Source organism: Uloborus diversus, chromosome 6 (genome assembly GCF_026930045.1).
Source record: "Uloborus diversus isolate 005 chromosome 6, Udiv.v.3.1, whole genome shotgun sequence".
NCBI classification, from domain to species: domain Eukaryota; kingdom Metazoa; phylum Arthropoda; class Arachnida; order Araneae; family Uloboridae; genus Uloborus; species Uloborus diversus.
Genome location: NC_072736.1, coordinates 9,834,743 through 9,853,995, shown reverse-complemented (window position 1 = coordinate 9,853,995; position 19,253 = coordinate 9,834,743). Strand labels below are relative to the sequence as shown.

At 34.0% G+C, this 19,253-nt stretch overlaps 1 protein-coding gene across 1 annotated transcript in view; it reads right to left on the bottom strand.

Annotated features, from left to right (window-relative positions):
* The window catches only part of LOC129223893 (asparagine synthetase domain-containing protein 1-like), a 46,836-nt gene that overhangs the window by 16,060 nt on the left and 11,523 nt on the right, over positions 1 to 19,253 (bottom strand). The window contains exons 5-6 of the mRNA XM_054858267.1: positions 17,599 to 18,107; positions 13,159 to 13,333 (exon numbers count right to left, since the gene is read on the bottom strand). Coding sequence (XP_054714242.1) covers positions 13,159 to 13,333; positions 17,599 to 18,107 — 684 coding nt within the window. The remainder of the gene's footprint in view (positions 1 to 13,158; positions 13,334 to 17,598; positions 18,108 to 19,253) is intronic.

Genomic DNA, 19,253 nt, shown 5'->3' with positions numbered 1-19,253 from the left:
TTCAAAATCCGATAGCCTTCTGAAAAAGTTATCAGAAAGTTCCTTTTGAAAATTTGAAAGAAAAAAAAAAGGTTTTACACAAAATGATCAATTAAAAAAAAATCCGTTAAACAAGTACCACATGAGGCGCTTAGAGCCACTTAAAGTGGATAAAGCCCATAAAAGAGTTTTCAGGTAATAAAGGTTAAAGTTTATTGCCACTTGAATCCACAAGGGAATTATTCACCAAAAGATAATAATTATCTCTTTATTAGAGGTTGATTTTCTTTTTATTGTTGCAGTATGATCAAAAACAACTTTTGGTGCAAGTTAAATTTTTTTTAAATCAAAATTTACTGAACTTGATTTCCTTTGATCCTGTGACGATAGTATTGGTTCATAATAACAGGAACTTGGTTCACTTTAGTTCTGAAAATTTACAATCATCAATTACATTAGCCTGCAAATTTAAACTTTTTGTTTGTTGCCTAAAGGAAGTGTCTTTATATAGTGTCAATGTGCTCAATCCAAATGTTCAATTCGTTTAATTCCATCATGTCAGGTTTTCTTGCAAAATCATTTAATATGCACTGCATAATTACAAGAATTTCGTCTCAAATGTATTCATAAACCTCTTGTTTATGTACACAAGTTGCTGAATTTAGTTATAGAAAAAGTGCTGTGAGCAAAATGATATAAATTTAAATGGGGAATAAAGTTAAATCAATTCAAAAAGGAAGAGCAAATATTTTCAATAATTTTTTTAACGACACAGAAAAAAAAAATCTAGACTTATTTTATAATTAAGTAACAATTGAAGAATAATGTGTGAAATATTCATTAATTTTTATTAAGAAATGAGTTGTTAACAGCAACTCTTGGCAGGTGTCTCAAGATCAAATATATATATGTATATATATATATATATATGTTTTGTTACAATGCCCTTAACTAATCACTAGATCATTTGAAATCAAAGAACTAAAACAATTTTATAAGTCAACAAGATTCTGCAGGTAACCATGTTAATTATAACAATTTATTAAAATGTTAATGTAATTTTAAAAAAGCAAAAATCTTCAATTTTTTTAATGAGAAACCAGTATTTTGCTGTGAAAAATTGAAAATCAATTAAAGAAAAGAAACTTGACATTGTTACTTCCAAAAACTTATCACCCAATAAAATCTTTTGGTTTTTTTTTATTTCAGGTGGTAAAGTGATGAGTTATAAGAGGCACCATAATGAAACTTTTTTTTTGTTTGAGACGTCTGCAGAGAATTCTCGTCAATGGTTCATTTCTTCATAACAATTAATGAAAATTTCACAGAATGTTCTTCAAATGTTACTTTAATGTGTAGAGATTATATAAATGTATGTATATTAATTGTCTTGTCCAAAAAAAATATCGAAAATATGCTTTTTTGGATACCCCCCCCCCCCCCCCAGTTTAAAAGACACATGGTACATGTGGGAACTTTCTTGCTTTGAACTTGATTTCAGCAAGCTAAAAATACCCTCAAGACATCCAAACTTTGGAGGCAAAGATTTTATCACAGGCTAGTGTTATTTATCAGAAGGAAATAATTATTTGAAAAAAAATTTGCATTTGATCCACTTTAGCTCTGAATGCATCTTTATAGAAAAAACTGTAGCTTAAATTCAGTTAATCATTTAGAAAAGATAAAAATTTATAAACCACAAAATGAACAAGGATACCTTAAAACACAACAGTAAAAGCTGCAGTTTTATGTAATTAAAATAACTATATAAAGGCAGACAGCAACAATTCTATTTCTTTTAGGTATTTTAGTTACAAAAGCATAACTAAGATGCTGTGCTATGAAAACTGTTAACACAAAAATTGATTTTAACAGATTAAAATTTGATATACTTAAAACAGAAGTTAACACAACAATGTTAAGAAACTTTTTTTTTTAAAATCTCTTATTAGTTATTTCCAAACCTTCTATTCAAGTTATGCTCTAGAATCATCGCTATTACTATTTCAGCAATAAAGTTAAACAAGTTCTGTTGGTGTAAAAACATGCAAAACATTTTCAAAAAATCACTTAAAATTGCACTTTTTCATAAAAAAATAAGAATATAAATAATTAAAAGGAATCTAAAATATAATTTACATACCTTTACTTCATCAATAATATTTTTTGAAACTTAATAAATTATTAACACATACTGTCAATTCGTGATAACTCGAATGTAAAGGGACCGACGAAAAATTTCGATGATCGAAAGTAGAACTCGACCAATGCATCGGCCTGGCCGATGCATCGGCGCCGATGGTTCAACAATTTAGCCATCGGCATCGGCGGCCGATGCTAACTTGCAGGAAACATCGGCCCATCGGCGGCCGATGCTAACTTGCAGGAAACATCGGCCCATCGGCCTTAAAAACAGTAGCCGAAAAGCCGATGGAATTGGCCGATGTTTTCGAAAAAAAAAAGACCTCTGCTGTTTTACTTTTTAATTCAAAGTAAAGGGAGTTATTGCTTTTATATAAAATTGTTTACTTATACTTCGGTATGAATTTCTATTTTAGCCACCCCTGAAAGAGTTTTTAATGCTGCATTCAGGTACCAAATAAGTTAATCATTGCGTTGTTTCTTGCGGCTGGATGTACGTATGTATCTCTCATAAGTCATAACTCAAAAATGGTAAACTGAAGAAGGTGAAGATTTTGCATGTGGGGTGTGCGTATGTTCCAGTTATGCACTTCCCTTTTTGTTTTCCATCGGGTGTTCTAAAAACCTTATTTATTCATTTTTTTTGTGCCTATTAATTACTTATTTCGATACAAAACTAATATAGCGTCTCAGACTGACGATCATTTGGCGATACACTCTATAACAAAAAAATCGAAGCACCAAGGAGTGATCCGATTGAGATGAAAATTTGTGGTTAGGAAGACAATGCATAGAATAGTAAATGATTAAATTCTTAGAACAATTGAATAATATATGTCAGAGTTACAGTAACAAGTTCAATAAGGTATTGACCCGTCTATGGCCAATACATACAAGCTGAAGCACGATGTGGGAAACGCCGATAAAGCTCCCGGACGTTGTTCTGCAGTATTTCCGGCCAAATACGCTCCCATTGTCGAATGAAGTTTTCAACATTCCTTGCCAGATGCAATCGCCATCCCAACATATCCCAGAGATGCTCGATGGGAGAGAGATCTGACGGTCTGGCAAGCCACGGAAGAATTTGACAAGCTTGCAGACAGTTCATAGCAACACATGCCGTATGTTATCTGGCATTGTCCTGCTGAAAACCAGCCGAGGGTACTGCAAAAGGAACGGCAACAAAACAGGCCTTAGGATGTTGTCGACGTATCACTGTGCAATAAGTGTACCTCTAATTACAGCCAAAGGGATCCAGTTATCAAAGGAAATGGCACCCCAGACCATAATGCCTTGTTGAGGGCCAGTGTGGCGTGCAAAAGTGAAACCAGGATCCCTCCTCTGCCCTGGGTGTCTCCAAACACTTCTTCAATGTTGTCGTCATGAGACAGTTGGAAGCGGGATTCGTCGCTAAAGACTATACATCCCCAGTCGCCCCATTCCAATCTGATCGAGCCATGCACCACTGTAATCTGGCTCGGCAGTGTGTAGGCGTCAGTGGCTGGTGGCATAACCGTCGGCGCGAGCGTAGATTTCGTTGTCGCAACCGTCTGTAAATGGTCATGATGGACACTGGTGTTTGGGTTGAACGTCTGATGGTTCATAGAGATGAAGAAAGCGCTGTGACAGCTAATCGGACAATCACTCTGTCATCACGATTTTGTTGTGACCCCAGCATAGGCGGATTTACGGGGGTGCCAGGGGGTGCGCCGCACCCCCAAAATTTTTGGTTGGGTTTTGAAAAAAATTAGTTTAGTATATTTCACTCACAAACGCAGTTGGGGGAGAAATTCATAGCTGCTATACTAGTAAATTTACTTAAATCCAGTGTATCATCACACGTCCCTAGTGAAAGAAAAACATAACTGTGCTCATATTAAGAATTAAAGTAAATTTATTCATTTGGAGGAAAAAAAACCTAATAAATAATTTCATGCAAATAAGGAAACTTCTCAAAGAATTTATTGTTCAGTGCCATGTTATTGTGTAGAATAATTGCATGTTCTGTAATTGGGTCCAAAAAAAAAAAAAAAAACACACATGGCTATTGCAAAAACTTGATCAATAAAATCTACACCGAAATCAACCGAAAACCAAAAATTTTAAGGTAAAATATCAAAATTTTTTGACGGAGGACTACCGGACAATTTACTGCAGTTGTGCATCCAGGGGGGAAGGGGCACAAAACTGGTGACCCTCCCCACAAAATGCTGAGTAGAAGTTTTTACAAAAATGTTCTGTATTATTGAAGAGAAGAAAAGATCTCATTTTGGGAAAACGCAGTTATTTTACGGAAAAAAAAGAACGTTGGGAAAAAATCTTAATTTCTCTTTCAAAAAGAAATATTGACATATAAATTTTTCAACAGCTTTAGATTATTGGCATCGAATTGTGTGCCTTCTCGCACAATCCTCTTTCTTTCATATCTCCCTCTCCCCTTTTTTTTTATTTTTTTCTATTTCGTTTTCATTTTATCTATTGGTCCTCAAAATGTTTCTTCTCCAAATCTTGGGCTTCACTTTCGTAAAATTTCCAAGGAAGATCTTCTAATCACCTAAATACATCGAAAATCGTTTAAAATTTCGTTTTTGGAGCTTCAGTTTTGAAAAACTGCAGTGTCCCTAACGTTACCAAATATGGTCTTACACTCATGTGTTTAAGACTTTAATTTTGGAAAATATTCGAACAAGGGCCTCTGACCCCCCTTTCTCTATTATCATCAAAGAATGTTAATATTTTGGTTTTGAAAACTACTATTTAGAAACATTTAAGTGGGAGAATCCTTTTTTTTTTAATACCATGGATTATTGCAGAAGAACTTCAATTTCGAAAATTTTCCAGGGGAGAGCTCCAGAACACCCCGTCCGGTAACAGCATCTAAAATTGTCCTCCGTAGTATTTTTGGAACTTCAGTTATGAAAAGTTAAAGAGGTAGCGTGGGGGAGGGGGTTACGTATTTCTATCTGCTTTTCAAAAAATCGATTGGAGGCAGTCTACGAGTCTCATTCATAACCCAAACTATAAATATGGACTATAACCACATTTATAAGACTAAAATTTCTAAAAATAGCCTTGGAGCCACACGTACCTTTCTTGCCTCTAAAATATCACCAAGAACTGTAAAACTGCGTTTTCAAAACTATTATTTCAATTTTTTTCTGGGGCGTGAATCCCATTCCAAACCAGTAGCTAGATTCACCCATTGCTTCTAATATCGACTTTCGTTTAAGACTTTTTCTGCAGTTTGAAATGTTAAGAATTGCCCATCCCCTAATCTTACTAAATATGGTTTACATCGCGTTTTTAAGACTTAAAAGTGTGGCCCGCCCTAAAATTATTTTCTGATTTCGCCACTGCCTTGTTATTCCGGAAATAGCCCCCCCCCCCCTCCTCAGATCCCTGTTATTGTTGCACCCCCAAATATTTCGGCCTAAATCCGCCTATGGACCCCAGGTAGACCGCTAACATCCTGACGCTGCACTCTGCCATTTTTCACCCATCCTTGCCAGCATCTTCGAATCGGCACATCCCTTCGACTCAAATGACAAGCGATTCTCCGATTTGACCAACTGGCCTCTTTCAATCCAATGATATGATCTCGTTTAAACTCGGACAGTTTACTCGTAATGAGCACGAACCATGCGGCGAGACATTTTTAAGTTGTTGAAAGGTAATCTGAATCGCAATCAAACCGAAAGTTTTAACAACTGTTGAAAAACTGCTCTTTATATACATCTGCTGGATGCGCTGGAGATCAAACTGTTCATTCATTGGACCCCCAATTTTAATCATTTGCACATCTGGTCAAAACAATCATACATACAAAATTTCAAAGCAATCGGATGATTGCTTCTTGATGCGTCGATTTTTTTGTTATAGAGTGTACATTGCCGAATTGGAGACCGTGGAAACAAATATGAAAAGGCGAAACCGGTTTTTGTGTCATTTTGTTAGATTCCCGTAGAACACTTATGTGCCCCTCCCCTCCCTCTCCCTGTATTTCTGAAATTAAACTCTAGTTGCACTTCCGAGTAGTTTAAAACTAACACCATTCATAAAATTAGAGATTTTGTGTTTAAAACTTACTCTATTGTTTAGGAGGAATTTAGAGCATTAATGTAAGAAATTGATTAAAGACGTTTTGAATGGTGACATAATTCGGAAATCAAATGGACTTTTGAATTTTTTCTTTGGAAGTGCTGAAGTCGATCCAGTAACTCTTCCGAGGCGTTGGTGGTAGCGGTTCTGTACTGAACAAATGAGGCCGAAGTTGGGAACGAAGTTTAATGTTGTGAGTTACTTCCAAAATCAGCGGGTGACCCCCCCCCCCCCGCTAATCCCTCATTGTTTCAAGCATTTCTTAAATATTTAGCGATTATTTATTTTGCTCAAGAAATGTCATTTTGCGTATTTCTCATTCTTGTTTCATCTTTATTTCGTAATGCGCCATCTGTTTTGCATCATTTATAGCAGGGTTGGCAGGTTTCTGCCGAGGCGGTAAAAACCACTGGTAGAAACCGGTTAAAACCGGCATGGCAAAAATCCCTTTCTGCCACATTTATGGCAGAAACTGGCAGAAACTCAAAAAATGACATAAATGCAATTCCTGACATACAATAGAAAATGTATAAGAAAAATAATTAAATATTAACCCAAAAACAATTTATTTACAACACTATCACCATTCAAAATCAAATTTTACATTGTTTTCACACTGCAGCAGCCTGTAACAAAATATAAGTTTGGACGCGTGTTTCTAAACCTAAACAATTTCTCAGTTTGTTGTGCACAAAGGAGAAATTTGAGAAGATTCTTTCAATCCCAGCAGAACTAGCTGGCATTATCATCAAAAAACAAGCAAGATTCACAAAACTTTCATCTATATCACATTTTATCAAATTGAACCACCATGCGGTAGCTGGAGTAGTTGTTACAATTTGAATGGAAAGATAGGTTTCGGGAAACGGGGCCAATTTGTTTTGTAAAGCTATGGTATAAGATACATAATCAGGGTTAATATTTGCGAGTAAAGTTCGGGTACTTTCTTCTTGATTACATGATAAATTTACTCCCAAATACTTTGGATGGAGCATATAGGCGAGTAAATGGTTATCAGTAACTGCTTGAATAAATCTGCATCACTTCCTTCTCAAAAGCACTATAAGAGCGTCTTTTGCTAAACGAACCCAAACATCGCAAACCTCTGCAATTGAGCAGTTCTCTTTCTGAACTGAATCCAGAGCAATAGCAACAAGTTTTATCTGCAGCAGCAAGTGTTTAACTTCTTTGTGAATCATCTGATTATTTATAATCTGAACAATACCTTTGTCATGAATATCACCTTCATGTTCTCCTAGTATTTGTAAATAATATGGGCGATTCTTCATAAACGACTCTAAGCAGTCCACCTGGCTATTCCACCGTGTATTACAAGGTATATGTGGTTTCACAGCTTTTGAGTACTCCTTTAGCCAAGCTGCTTGCCTGTGATGGTTTATGAAATATTTCTGGACTGAAACCACATGTTTAATGAGAGTGGTGTGATATCCAGTCCAAGAAGATTTAAGTAATGAGCTGAACACCCATAAGTTGTAACAGATGGCATTTCTTCTTCAATAATTTTCCTCATTAACTCCATCTTGTGTTCATTATCAGTTACTAAACATAATACTTTGCAGTCATATTTCGTTTCAAGCTCTATTATTGCATCGTTTGTTAAATCAGCACAGTAAGTTGCAGCAGCAGGAGCTCTTTGAGAATAGCTTTATTCAGTTATATTAAGTGTAAAATGACAAGTTCCTGAATTTTAGAGTTTAATGAAATAAAAAAAAATCTGTATTTGTTTAAATATTTGATATATTAAACTTTATATTGAATGCAAACAAAATAATTATAAACAAACTAAAAAATTTGTTACTTACAATCATTACAAGGCTAAAATTTCTAACACATAGCAAATTCAATTATGATACATTTTACTTTACTTTGCTTTGGAAATGTCAGTCTTGTTATTTAACATATTTTTACACTAATTATTAAATAACTATTATATTAAGTTTTTCCAATGACGAAATGGAGTTATATATTTTATTTTACTTAATTGCCTGTCATTAAGTAATTAGTAGAGCTATTAAAAACGTTTTCTAGTTTTTGCCAGTTTCTACCAGTTTCTGCCGGTTTTTACCGGTTATAACCAGTTTCTGCCACTGGCAGGGCAAAAACCAGTTTCTGCCGGCAAAAAGCCAACCCTGATTTATAGCGATCAATTATTTTCTATTGTAAGTAACTATTTTCATGTATTTTTATAAAATCAATGAACGAGTTATTTTCATTTTCATCATATTTTTTTAGTATATTATAAAAAAGTTTCAAGGATTTTCTATTAAGCAATATTTTAAATTTCAGCAAATTATTGCTAAATTGAAAAATTTAATTTGAACTTGTTTGTAGTGCTTCATAAAAGATTTTAAACAATCAAACTGTTCAATATTATGTGTGCGAACATAAGATAAAGTAGTATATGTATTTAGTTATTATTAACTTGGAGTAAATATCGAGTTTGTTTATTGTAGCTGCGTTTTAAGAAGCCTCCCTCTTTTCATGGCTATTTCTGTTTTTAGAAAAAAATTATATTACTGTTATAGCTTTTATGAAAAATGCAGATTTTTCTATTCATAAATGTTAATATCCTAATATGATTGTTTATATCCTAAAATATTCCTATTATGATTTAATATTGTAATTTATCTCTTACCTTTATCGTTTAATTTTATGACTAAAAAATGTCTACGTGCAATCTTTCCACTTAAATTGCGTAATTTGTTGACATATTTTTATTCTTAATTTTTTTTGAATGATTAGACAACATAATTTAAAAATTTTAAACTATGTATTGTGTACATAATTCATACATTATTAAAATATTGCTGAAATCTTAGTTATATGTTCAATTAAAAAAAACAAAAAAAAAAAAAAAACAAATCAGTTAGTTACTAAGCAGTCTTTGTTTTTCTTCCTTTTTTTTTTCCTTTCTTTTTTTTTGGCTGCTGTTCTTTCTCTACCATTATACAACAGTCAAAAAAAAAAAAAAAAACATAACTACACCCTATATAGATTGTATGTTGTACGATCCAAAATTTTGGGGACAAGCTGTATAAAACTTTACCCAGAATAGTTCACATCATTACTGAAGCACATCCACCTTCAAAGGGTCACCTTGAGGGACTACGTACTTCTGCCAGTGCAAGGCCGTATCCAGAAATTTTTTTCGGGAGGGGCCCAGATTAGTACATTGCCCTAACACACACATATAGTATATATAGACACACCAAACGCATACAAATGTTAACATAGAAGACTTTTTGTCTCGATTTTTAATGATTCCACTGTTTGGACTGTTGTTATTTTAATTTCTTATTCACCTTGTAGTGGTAAGGATAACAGGAGAGTGTCCCTTTAAGTCGGATGTAGAACATCCATAATTTCAGGGCGTCCGGGGTCTTCCCCCGAGAAATTTTTGAAAAAAAAAAAATCTGTATTTTAAGGCCTTACATTAGGTAATTGAGACTAGAAAAATATGAAGAAAAAAAATGCAAACAAAGTCTTTTAAAAGTTATACATTCTTTTGCAAATCAGTCAAACAAAATAAAAATTGCTTGCTCAACAAATCGTGGAACTTAATGGACAGAGAGGAAAAACGACAGAGGAGAAAAGAGAAGCACCCCGCCATCTGCTCATATCGGCTTTTAGTGAAGTTTGTTTTTGATCACTCCCCCTACCCCCATTTTTTTTTTTTTTCATAAATGCCCTACAGTATGAAAATTGTACAAAACAGTTTAAAAGAAATGGTGTAGACATTCAGAAAATAAGAACGGAAGAGTAATATTCTGGCCATTTGGACAATTCATACTTTATTTTCTTGATAAGATCCAAAATTGAAGAACTTTTCAAGGAATTTCAAAAACTTAAATAATTTTCAAAGACTCTCGAACAGTCGAAATTATTTGAAGCTCTTTATTTACACTTTTCAGCAGTTGATTGCAAAGTCTTACAAAATGATTATAACTTTGTAGGACACACCCGTTTTAAGTTAAAAATAAATGCAGCGAAATATTTCTCGAAACAAACTTTTTTTCAATCACAAGTAGTGCAGAAAATGAAAGAGAGTAGACTAAGTGTTATTTTTTTCTCATACTTAAGGTATTAACAGTATGCAGTAGAAGTAAGAAAAAAAAACACAAGCAATAACAAAAAACTTCCATGATACTGAATTCGGCATTAAATAAATGCAAGACAAGAAACATATCAGTCACAAAAATGATCTTGAATATTATGCTACAAAAACGCGCAAATCGTGATTTTTGCATTTTTTACTCAGGATGTATCGAGGAGCTAAATTTGGCACATCTTGGTAACAAGATACTCGCCTAATCGGAAACTAGTGGGCACAGCCTTTGGGGAGTCCCCGGCTCGAAATCAGTACAGTGTAAGTTTTATAAAAGTTTTAGGGGGAGGTGGGCAGGGTCGTTCACAGAGGGGAGAAGGGACACCTGTTGGCACGGGCCCGAGCTTAAATGGGGCCCAATATTTTTTAACCTAGGGTTGAAAATATGGGTGAACAATATGGAGGGGGCCCAAAAAAAAGCATTTCTGACAGCCCCAAAATTTCTGCGCCTCTGGATGAGGAAGTGCACAGAAGTTTGGTAGGCTTAAAAGTCTACCGAACTGACAAAGGGCCTGCCTTGACCCTGGACTGCCCTGAATTGAATTGGGAAAGAGAGCAGGAAGTCCTAATTAAAGGTCTAAATTTCAAGTATGCCTTGCAGCTAATGAGAACTAGAACTCCTTTTTCTGTATTTTTTCAAAATATTATAAATTTTGAATAGTAGCAAAATTAAGAATTTAAAAAAAATTGTTATTTTCCTTTTCTGACATTAGGAATTTAAAAAAAAGAAAAAAAAAACTTCTTCTGTTTTACAGTACAAAACATTTCGGGTTTCGGAGGGGGCCCGGGCCCGTTAGGCCCCCCCTCTGGATACGGCCTTGTGCCAGTGTTCATATAACTTTTGGAAACACTCATGGAAGTCTTTTTCGCAACCTACCATGATGCAGCTTTATGTTCTCCAGACGGAAGAAAGCGGCGTCCATGCAAATGTTTTTTCCTGGGAACAGGTAAGAGTCACACGGAGCTAAATCCGACGAAACGTTATGTTATTTGTTTGTCATATCAGAACATTGATCAATCAAACCGTGCATCCTTAACATGAAAGTGGCCTTCTTCCCCACGACGAAGTTAAAGCAGCAGCGCAAGAGGCCTTACAGGAGGTTGCGAAAATGGCTGCCAGGAGTGCTTCTAAAAGCTATACGAACGTTGGCAGAAGTGCGTAGTCTTTCAAGGTGATTATTTTGTAGATAGATGTGCTTCGGTAATGTGAACTATTCAGGGTAAGGCTTTATACTGCTTGTCCTCAAACTTTTAGATCATACTACGTACGTATGAGTTTTCAACTTACTATTTCATAACGTTTCTGAGTGACGCACGTTTGCGGTATGAAGACATCACAAGAGAACTTGAGATAATTAACTGACGAGATGTTCAAAATGGATATTTTGGTCATCTATATATGTTCTTAGGTACATATGCGTGTACAGATGTGCCGAAAAAACTTGTGAAGTTTAAATTGAGTGATCGTAAAATAGAAATTAAATAAAAATTTGATTTTTTTTTATTACAAGTCCTTATTCGTTGAAAGGAAGTAAAGTGAAATGAATAAATGATCCTTTAAATCCCTGACAATCTTATCAATTTATTTCCGTCAGATTTTTTTTTTTTTTTTTGCCATCGGCCGACGACATTGGCCATCGGCCATTTGGAGGAAAACAATCGGCAATCGGCCATCTTTGAACAATCGGCATCGGCCCATCGGCCAAAAAGTGCCATCGGTCGAGCCCTAATCGAAAGTTCGACTTACTGCTAGTTTCAGTTTTCGACATTTTAATATTAAAAACCATCGAATATTGTAATTACTATGTACATCTAATAGACAAAATTGCATAACTTTAAAGTTTTTAAGCACATTACGCACAGTTTAATCAAAAATGTTGGGAGAAAAAAATTAAAAGCATGGTTTTGATTTTGATACTGCTGGAACTACTTGAATAGAGCTAATTCTACTTCAGGAAAGGTGCACATCTTCATTCGTTTGAAATTTGGATTCATGGATTCTACCGCTTCAGAAGTTTTTCTTTTTCTTTTAATAATGTTGATAGAGTATTTGCTTAGACATCTTTAAAAGTAATGAAAACTCACTCTGTTTCTCAGGAATTTATAAGCAAATGATTGAACTAAGTAATGAAAGGTAACGGATCTTAACTTTTTCTTCTTAACCTTTGAATAAAGGTACATCAGTTGACTTGACAACTTGATAGTTTATAAGCAAATTCGTAGTCCGGCAACACATCAAAGTGTAAACAGTACGGTACAACAAAAGAAAACAAACTAACTCATTTCCACACGTGTTACTCTTCTTATTGAGTCAATAGGTGCTCTTCTTGCTTTAGTGGTCTATCGTGCAGGAATTGCAAGTGAAGGTGAATTAATTTTTCCCTCATAGTCACTTCTTTCTTTCTTTCTTTTTTTTTGTCTTTCAAAATAAGTTTCAAGTCATTTTTTAAAAAAACTTTGAGTTAAAGGAAGTTAACTTCAAGATATCGAGAATAATTAGCATGGAATTAAAGACAAAGCGGTCGGGATTTGAAGAAAACTTTGAGATATTGGAGTTTGAATTATCGCGAATTGACTGTACATGTTTTGGTGTCATGAATTGAATGCATGTTTTGTTATTGGTCAAAGGTTTGAAAAATAAACTGTATATTTTAAAAACATAAAAGAATTTAAGCAAAATGAAAACTTTGAGCTTATAATAGATTTTTCAATTATTGCATGCAGCTATTTGGAGACTAGTAATGAAGCAAATTACAACAGTTCAATTTTAAAGCAGATTTAAGACAATTTTATGTTAAAAAATATAAACCTACCTGAACAAAGTTCCAATTTCTTTTAGGGCAGATCTTTCGTAAAGCTTTGACACCATCCTTCCCTGTAATTCTGTCAGGTGTGTCGAAAGATTGATCACTCATTTTTCTGGATTTGTTTTCTGACTTGGAGAAAGCTACATTGATGAGATCAACTGATTCACCTTCCAACAAGTATCTGCACAGAATAAAATGATTACCATTTTAATTAAAAAATAAATAACTGCTAACAAAACATTATTCAATAGAAACATTTGGACAGAATACATAAAGTGACCAATCACTTATGCTTTGGCTTGGGCAGGGGAGGAGAAAGAATGTCTTCTTCTATAACAGTGGTGCCCAATAGAGATGGGCCCTCAGTTCACAAATTGCTTAAAAGAATCGAATCTTTCAACTGAGTGAATGAGTCAGTTTCCAAAAAAATAACTGCAACTCTTTTAGTAAATCTCATCTTTCAGTGACTCGCCAAGTGAGTTAGCCAATTCACTCACTTGGCGATTTGCCACAATATTTGCAATTCGCTCAAAGCAGTTTGTCTCTAAGTTTGCACTCATTCAGCACTCACTCAACTGAATTGGTCTGTCCACCACTAGTGCCTAACCTACAACCTGCAGTTCAGATGTGGCCCTCAAAGCTGCCTTGGGTGGCCCATCCTGAAGATTGCGAATTGATTACATTTTAGAACCTTCCATTCCTCTTTTTCTTTTCATCTGTTTTAGTATCTTAGATGGAAGCAAATAGTAAAATTGCTATAAACTTGAAGCTAGATATTCAGAAAATGGTTTCTGCAAAACAGTTCTAAACTTTGCATAAAGAAAATAAGAATCAAGTAGTGATTTCAACAATTTTTAGTTTATAATTTTCTTTCTTTTTTTAGACTTTTTGATGTTAGCTAGAAAAAAAAAATTCTGGCTCGGAAGATTTATCTTAATATGAGGTGTAGCCCTCAGCTAAAGAAAGGTTAGACACTACTGTTCTATAAGATTACTCATTGAGCATAAAATAATATGTCAGTAAATCCACCCCACCTACTTTATAAAGAGCCTTAACTTACTGCTTAATCACCTGCTGTAGCTTGTTTCTTAAAGCAGTGATTTTAATGTTGGGATTAGAGCCTCGGACCTGTTGATCCTGAGCTCACAAACACTACTGTTGTGTTACGAGTCAAACAATTTGCTTTATTAGAATAGAAGCAGTAAACAAAACACAAAGTTTTATTATAATTTAAGCATTAAAAATGTGTCTAGATTTTTTAATCAATAAACATCCTAGTAATTGATGGTCATCCTTTTCAGTCTAATTACAACAATCCAAATGAATTTCATTTTCTAAGTTTCTCATTTTTCAGGCCATTGCCAAATCTTTACCTTTTTAAGTTAAGATAATTTTATACTTGCTGTTTCAACATACAGACGTAGACAGCTCGTACAGACGGGCACTTGCCCCCACTTCCAAATGTGCCCTGTCACTTTTTTGAGTTTAAAATTAATATGATCGAATGAAAAGTTGGATTGATTTATTTCATGCAACTAAACTAAAAATTACAAATAAACTGACTTTTTTTGTTATTTCATAAGAATGAAAATTTGAATTTGAAGAGGGAAGTTTATGGTGGCCATCATTCCTCATTTTGAGGCCATGTTCAATTTTTTTAGAGTTTTTTCTAATCAGTAATGTTAAAATCAAATAATTTAGCCTTATTTTACTTAAAAAAATCAGCTTCAAGGGAACCACCCTCTTATCCTCCTCACTTTTTTTGATCCCTCACCTTTTTGGTGCACTAGCCGCTTAAGAATACAGATGTCAGAAATAAATAAATAGCTCTCAGCTGCAGAGCAACAATTTAAACAAGGTTAAAAAACGGTAAATTTGCAAAGAAAAAAAAAAACATTATTAGCTACAAATTTCATAAAAAACTAAATATCTAAAGATGAAGTGGGAGATAGGAGGGAAAGAAGAGATGTATTACATATAGAAAGTAAAAATTGTATTACTCCAATTTTTACTCTCTTCTATATCTAATATATAGAAAAAAGTATTGGATTCGTGTAAATTTTTGAAATTTGAATTTTGACGGATTCGAACGTTTTAAGGTGTGCTGAGTCCATTTCGACCATTTTTGGAAAATGTCTGTTTGTCTGTGTGTGAGTCACGTATGTCTATGACCAGTTTTTTGTGGCCGTTTTACACCAAAAACTACCTCATGAAATCGAACGAAATTTGGTACATATATGTGCCCCTATGTGAACTTGTGCCTATTGGTTTTTGGCGCAAATTCCTCCAAAGGGGGGTGGAGCAATGGGACGTTTCTTGAGTTATGCGTGCCTGCTATTCACCAGGAATTAACTGGTGGAATCAAACAAAATTTGGTCCATATGTTGCCCCTAACAGGTAGGTACATGTGCTGATTCAATTTTGGTGTCAATATCTCAAACGGGGTTTGAGCTATAGAAGGTTTTTTGTCTTCAAATGTGACTGCTGTATCTCAAGAAATAATGAACAGAATCAAACAAAAATGTATTGACAAGTAGCCTTTAGACGGTATAAGAGCTGATTCAATTTTGGTGTCAATAGCTGAAAAGGGGTGGTGCAATCGAACGTTCTTTTTTTTTCAATATGAGTGCCATATCTCAAGAAGTAGTGCAACATTCTGGATGAAAATTAGAATAAATGTGAATCCATATGTAAACAGGCGTTGTGGTTCAATTTTGGCGCCAATCGCTCCACGGGGGGCTGATTTTTTTTTTTTTTTTGAATAAAAATAGCTTTATAATTGCAACAATAAGAAAGATAAATCGTAATAGACAGTCATCTGCATATTCAGCGTGATTTCAATTGTTGGGAAATAAACAGAAAATCATGATGATTTAAACTTCTTAACTGTTGCCATCTTGTGTTTGTTAACAAATAAATGTTTAATTATTTTAAGCAAGGCTTTTAAAATGATTTTTAATTTTCATTCTTTGCTTTGTTTTTGAGTTAAATTGGAAATTGGGATGATTATCAAGTTTTGGAGTGTGTAATTTGTTTTTGTTGGGAATATTGCTTCCTTGTCAAGCATGGGGAGGGATCAGAATTATAAGAAAAACATAGAAGAAAGTTTCGTGATGGCCACAACAAACTAGTTAATATTTGGGACAGGGGTTTCAAACTTCTAAGTGTTCAAGGGCCACTGCTGAAACCGAAGGCAAGGTGGCGAGCCACAATAAGGTTCAATTTCAGCAAAGAAAAAATGTAATCTTTTATAAACAACGAAAGTTCTCCAAAGCCCGGATATGGGTGTTAAAGGTGGGACTGATTTTAAAATGTTTCCCCAAAATAGCAGTAACCAAAATACATTTTCGATAGGTGGGGGGAATGGTGCATTGTAATGAATATTACAAACTGAAAGAAAAGAGGAAAAATAAATCTTGCAAAAATTATATGAAATGTTCAATGGAAAAACTGAGAATGTCAGCTTGCAACCACAAAAAACTATATCCATCTCTAGTTTTGTCACAGAGAGTCAACTATTTGGCATATTAAACACAACTGTATTCATTAATCAACAGCATTTGGAAAATATATGGACTTTCTGAAAAAGTATTTGTCTTGTATACAAACATAAAACTTAATGCTGTAACTTATTTTCCTGAAGACTTCGTGGGCCACAGAAACTAGGCACACGGGCCGGGGCCGATAGTTGGAAATCCCTGATTTAAAAATGTATTAAATTTTGTATTAAAAAACCTCACTTAAATATGAAATGCAACATTTTAAGAATTCCGATTGCTTTTTCTTCTTTTTCTCCTATTGTTCCAATGTTAAATACAAATTAAAAATAAGGGAAGTGCGAAGATGCAAGTGGCTACCTTTTTGAGGCATAGAGTAGAACATAAAAAATCTGAACTACTTGCGACTGTAGGTAGTTTGAATTTTAAAAAATAACCAATAGAATACAGCTTAGAAATATAGTACGTCATTTAATAAAAAAAGGGGTTTATAAAATATGTGTGAATGTAACATATAACACAGTATATAATGCCACAGTATAATAACATTTTGTTAGAAAAAGTTTTGAAAAATTAACTCTCAGTGTTTACGGAACATAAAGGAAAAGTGAAAAATATTTACAGCACTGTATATGTGTTCTGTGAGGGACCATTAGAGAGTAAATTAACAAAGAAAATTGAATGCACTTCTGAAAGATACACCAGCTTCACACATAAAGTAAAATTAATTTCTATTAGGAAAAGCTGACAAACTCATTTAAAAAAATCACTAATTTTTAGCTGAGAGAGTTTTGAGCTGCGACCTCTTATTGTATTTCTAATTTTAAATATGTGAAATAGGCTTGAACAGGTTAAAAATATCTCTGCCTGTAGGCAAATTAGTTTTAGAACTTCAATATTCAACTGCATAAATTTATTTGAAAAGTTAATGTAAATAGCACAAAGTTACCTATCCGTTAAAAGAGCAATAACAATGGAATCCAAGCCGCCAGAAAACAGAACCCCCAAAGAAGAATGCCCACATCTGTCACTAGTATCATCTACGTGACGAAGAGCATAGCATTTCTTGCAAATCCTATGCCTGTTGCAGACGCGTTTTCCCACAGCATCGGAAAGTACTTTTTCGAAGGCGTCAACAGCAGTAGAAAAATCAGGCAAGCTCAACAGTTTTTGGAAAAATTCTTTTTCAGAACACTGCGTCATATTCATCATGTCACAGAGTGTTTCCTCTTCTGTAGGGATCAGTACATTCAAAGGATTTCTGATAGGAGGGCTGAGCTTTAACGTTGGGTGCGTGACTATGGTAGGCTGACTGGGAATACGGTCCTCCTGGAGAAATTTATTTGTTTTCCCAGATGCAGTGGTGGACCACGGGTATTTGGTGATGATGAGTGACTTGGAATGCATGCTTCGAGCCAAATCCAAACAGAATAATCCTTCAGCAGGAACCTCTTCCCACTGTAAAAATTAATAAGATCATATGCAAAAATTCTCATTGATTCAATGCTTTAAAATGAATTTAATATGAAGGCAGAAGTTCTAGTAATCAGTGCTTATGATCAAATTCATGTTTTGTATGGCACAATCATATTGTGTTTTTATGGATACATATTTATAATGTGCAATTATTATAGCACAGAACTATTTATCCAAATCTTGTCTCAGACCTTTATAATGTATTTCTCTCACTGTGTATGATTCAAATTTGATTTTTAAATAATCATACTAAGAATCAGATACAATCAAACAATATTTAAGTGAAATAAAGAGACACCTTTGTGCAGAAAAGTAAAAGGAAATATAAAAATCTTAATTTGCACACAATTGCAGAGAACTGCATTACATATTTGGGGTTACAAGGAATCCCTTTTTCAACGCAAAAAAAAAAAAAGCAAGCATATAAATGAAATGAGATCTCACAAAAACTTTTTGCTCAACTAGCTATCTTTTTGCTTTAGTCAGATGTCTTTTCTTTTATAAATTTACTAATTTTGCACTGAAAAAGGGGTATCTTGTAACCCCAAAAAGAGTTAGAGCAAATGAAGTGGGGAACCTAAGAGGTAAAAATCTCTCCCCCCCCACCCAAAAAAAAAAAAACTTCAGTAAAAAAGAGAAGTTCCAATAAAATAAAGTATAAACAAAAGTTAAAAGCAATATTGTTGCACATACCTTATATGAATTTTCGTGCTGTTTTTTTGGTAGCAAAATCATCAACTATATTTTTAGTGCCGATGTGGTTTAACATCTGCTCTATGTATAAAATAGCTAAGTTATTCAATCTCTCTTCTCCTATTTTATTTCGTAAATAATTTTTTACTTTCCAAAACTGAAAAGGAAATCGCCAGATGCATTTGTCAATGGAATTGTTAAAAAAATTTTCCAATAATGTATCCATGTTCGGAAATGTACAAGACATTCCTTTAGCTGCTTGATGAATGAGATAACAAGAGAGACCTAACACGTCTGAATTTTCAGGTGTTGTTTTAAAGGTATCCTCCTTTTCTTGTAGAAACATAATAAAATGATCAAATTCATCTTCCAAAGTGCAAATATCAATATCCAATATCATTTTATGTACATATTCTTCAAACATTTGAGTGATGG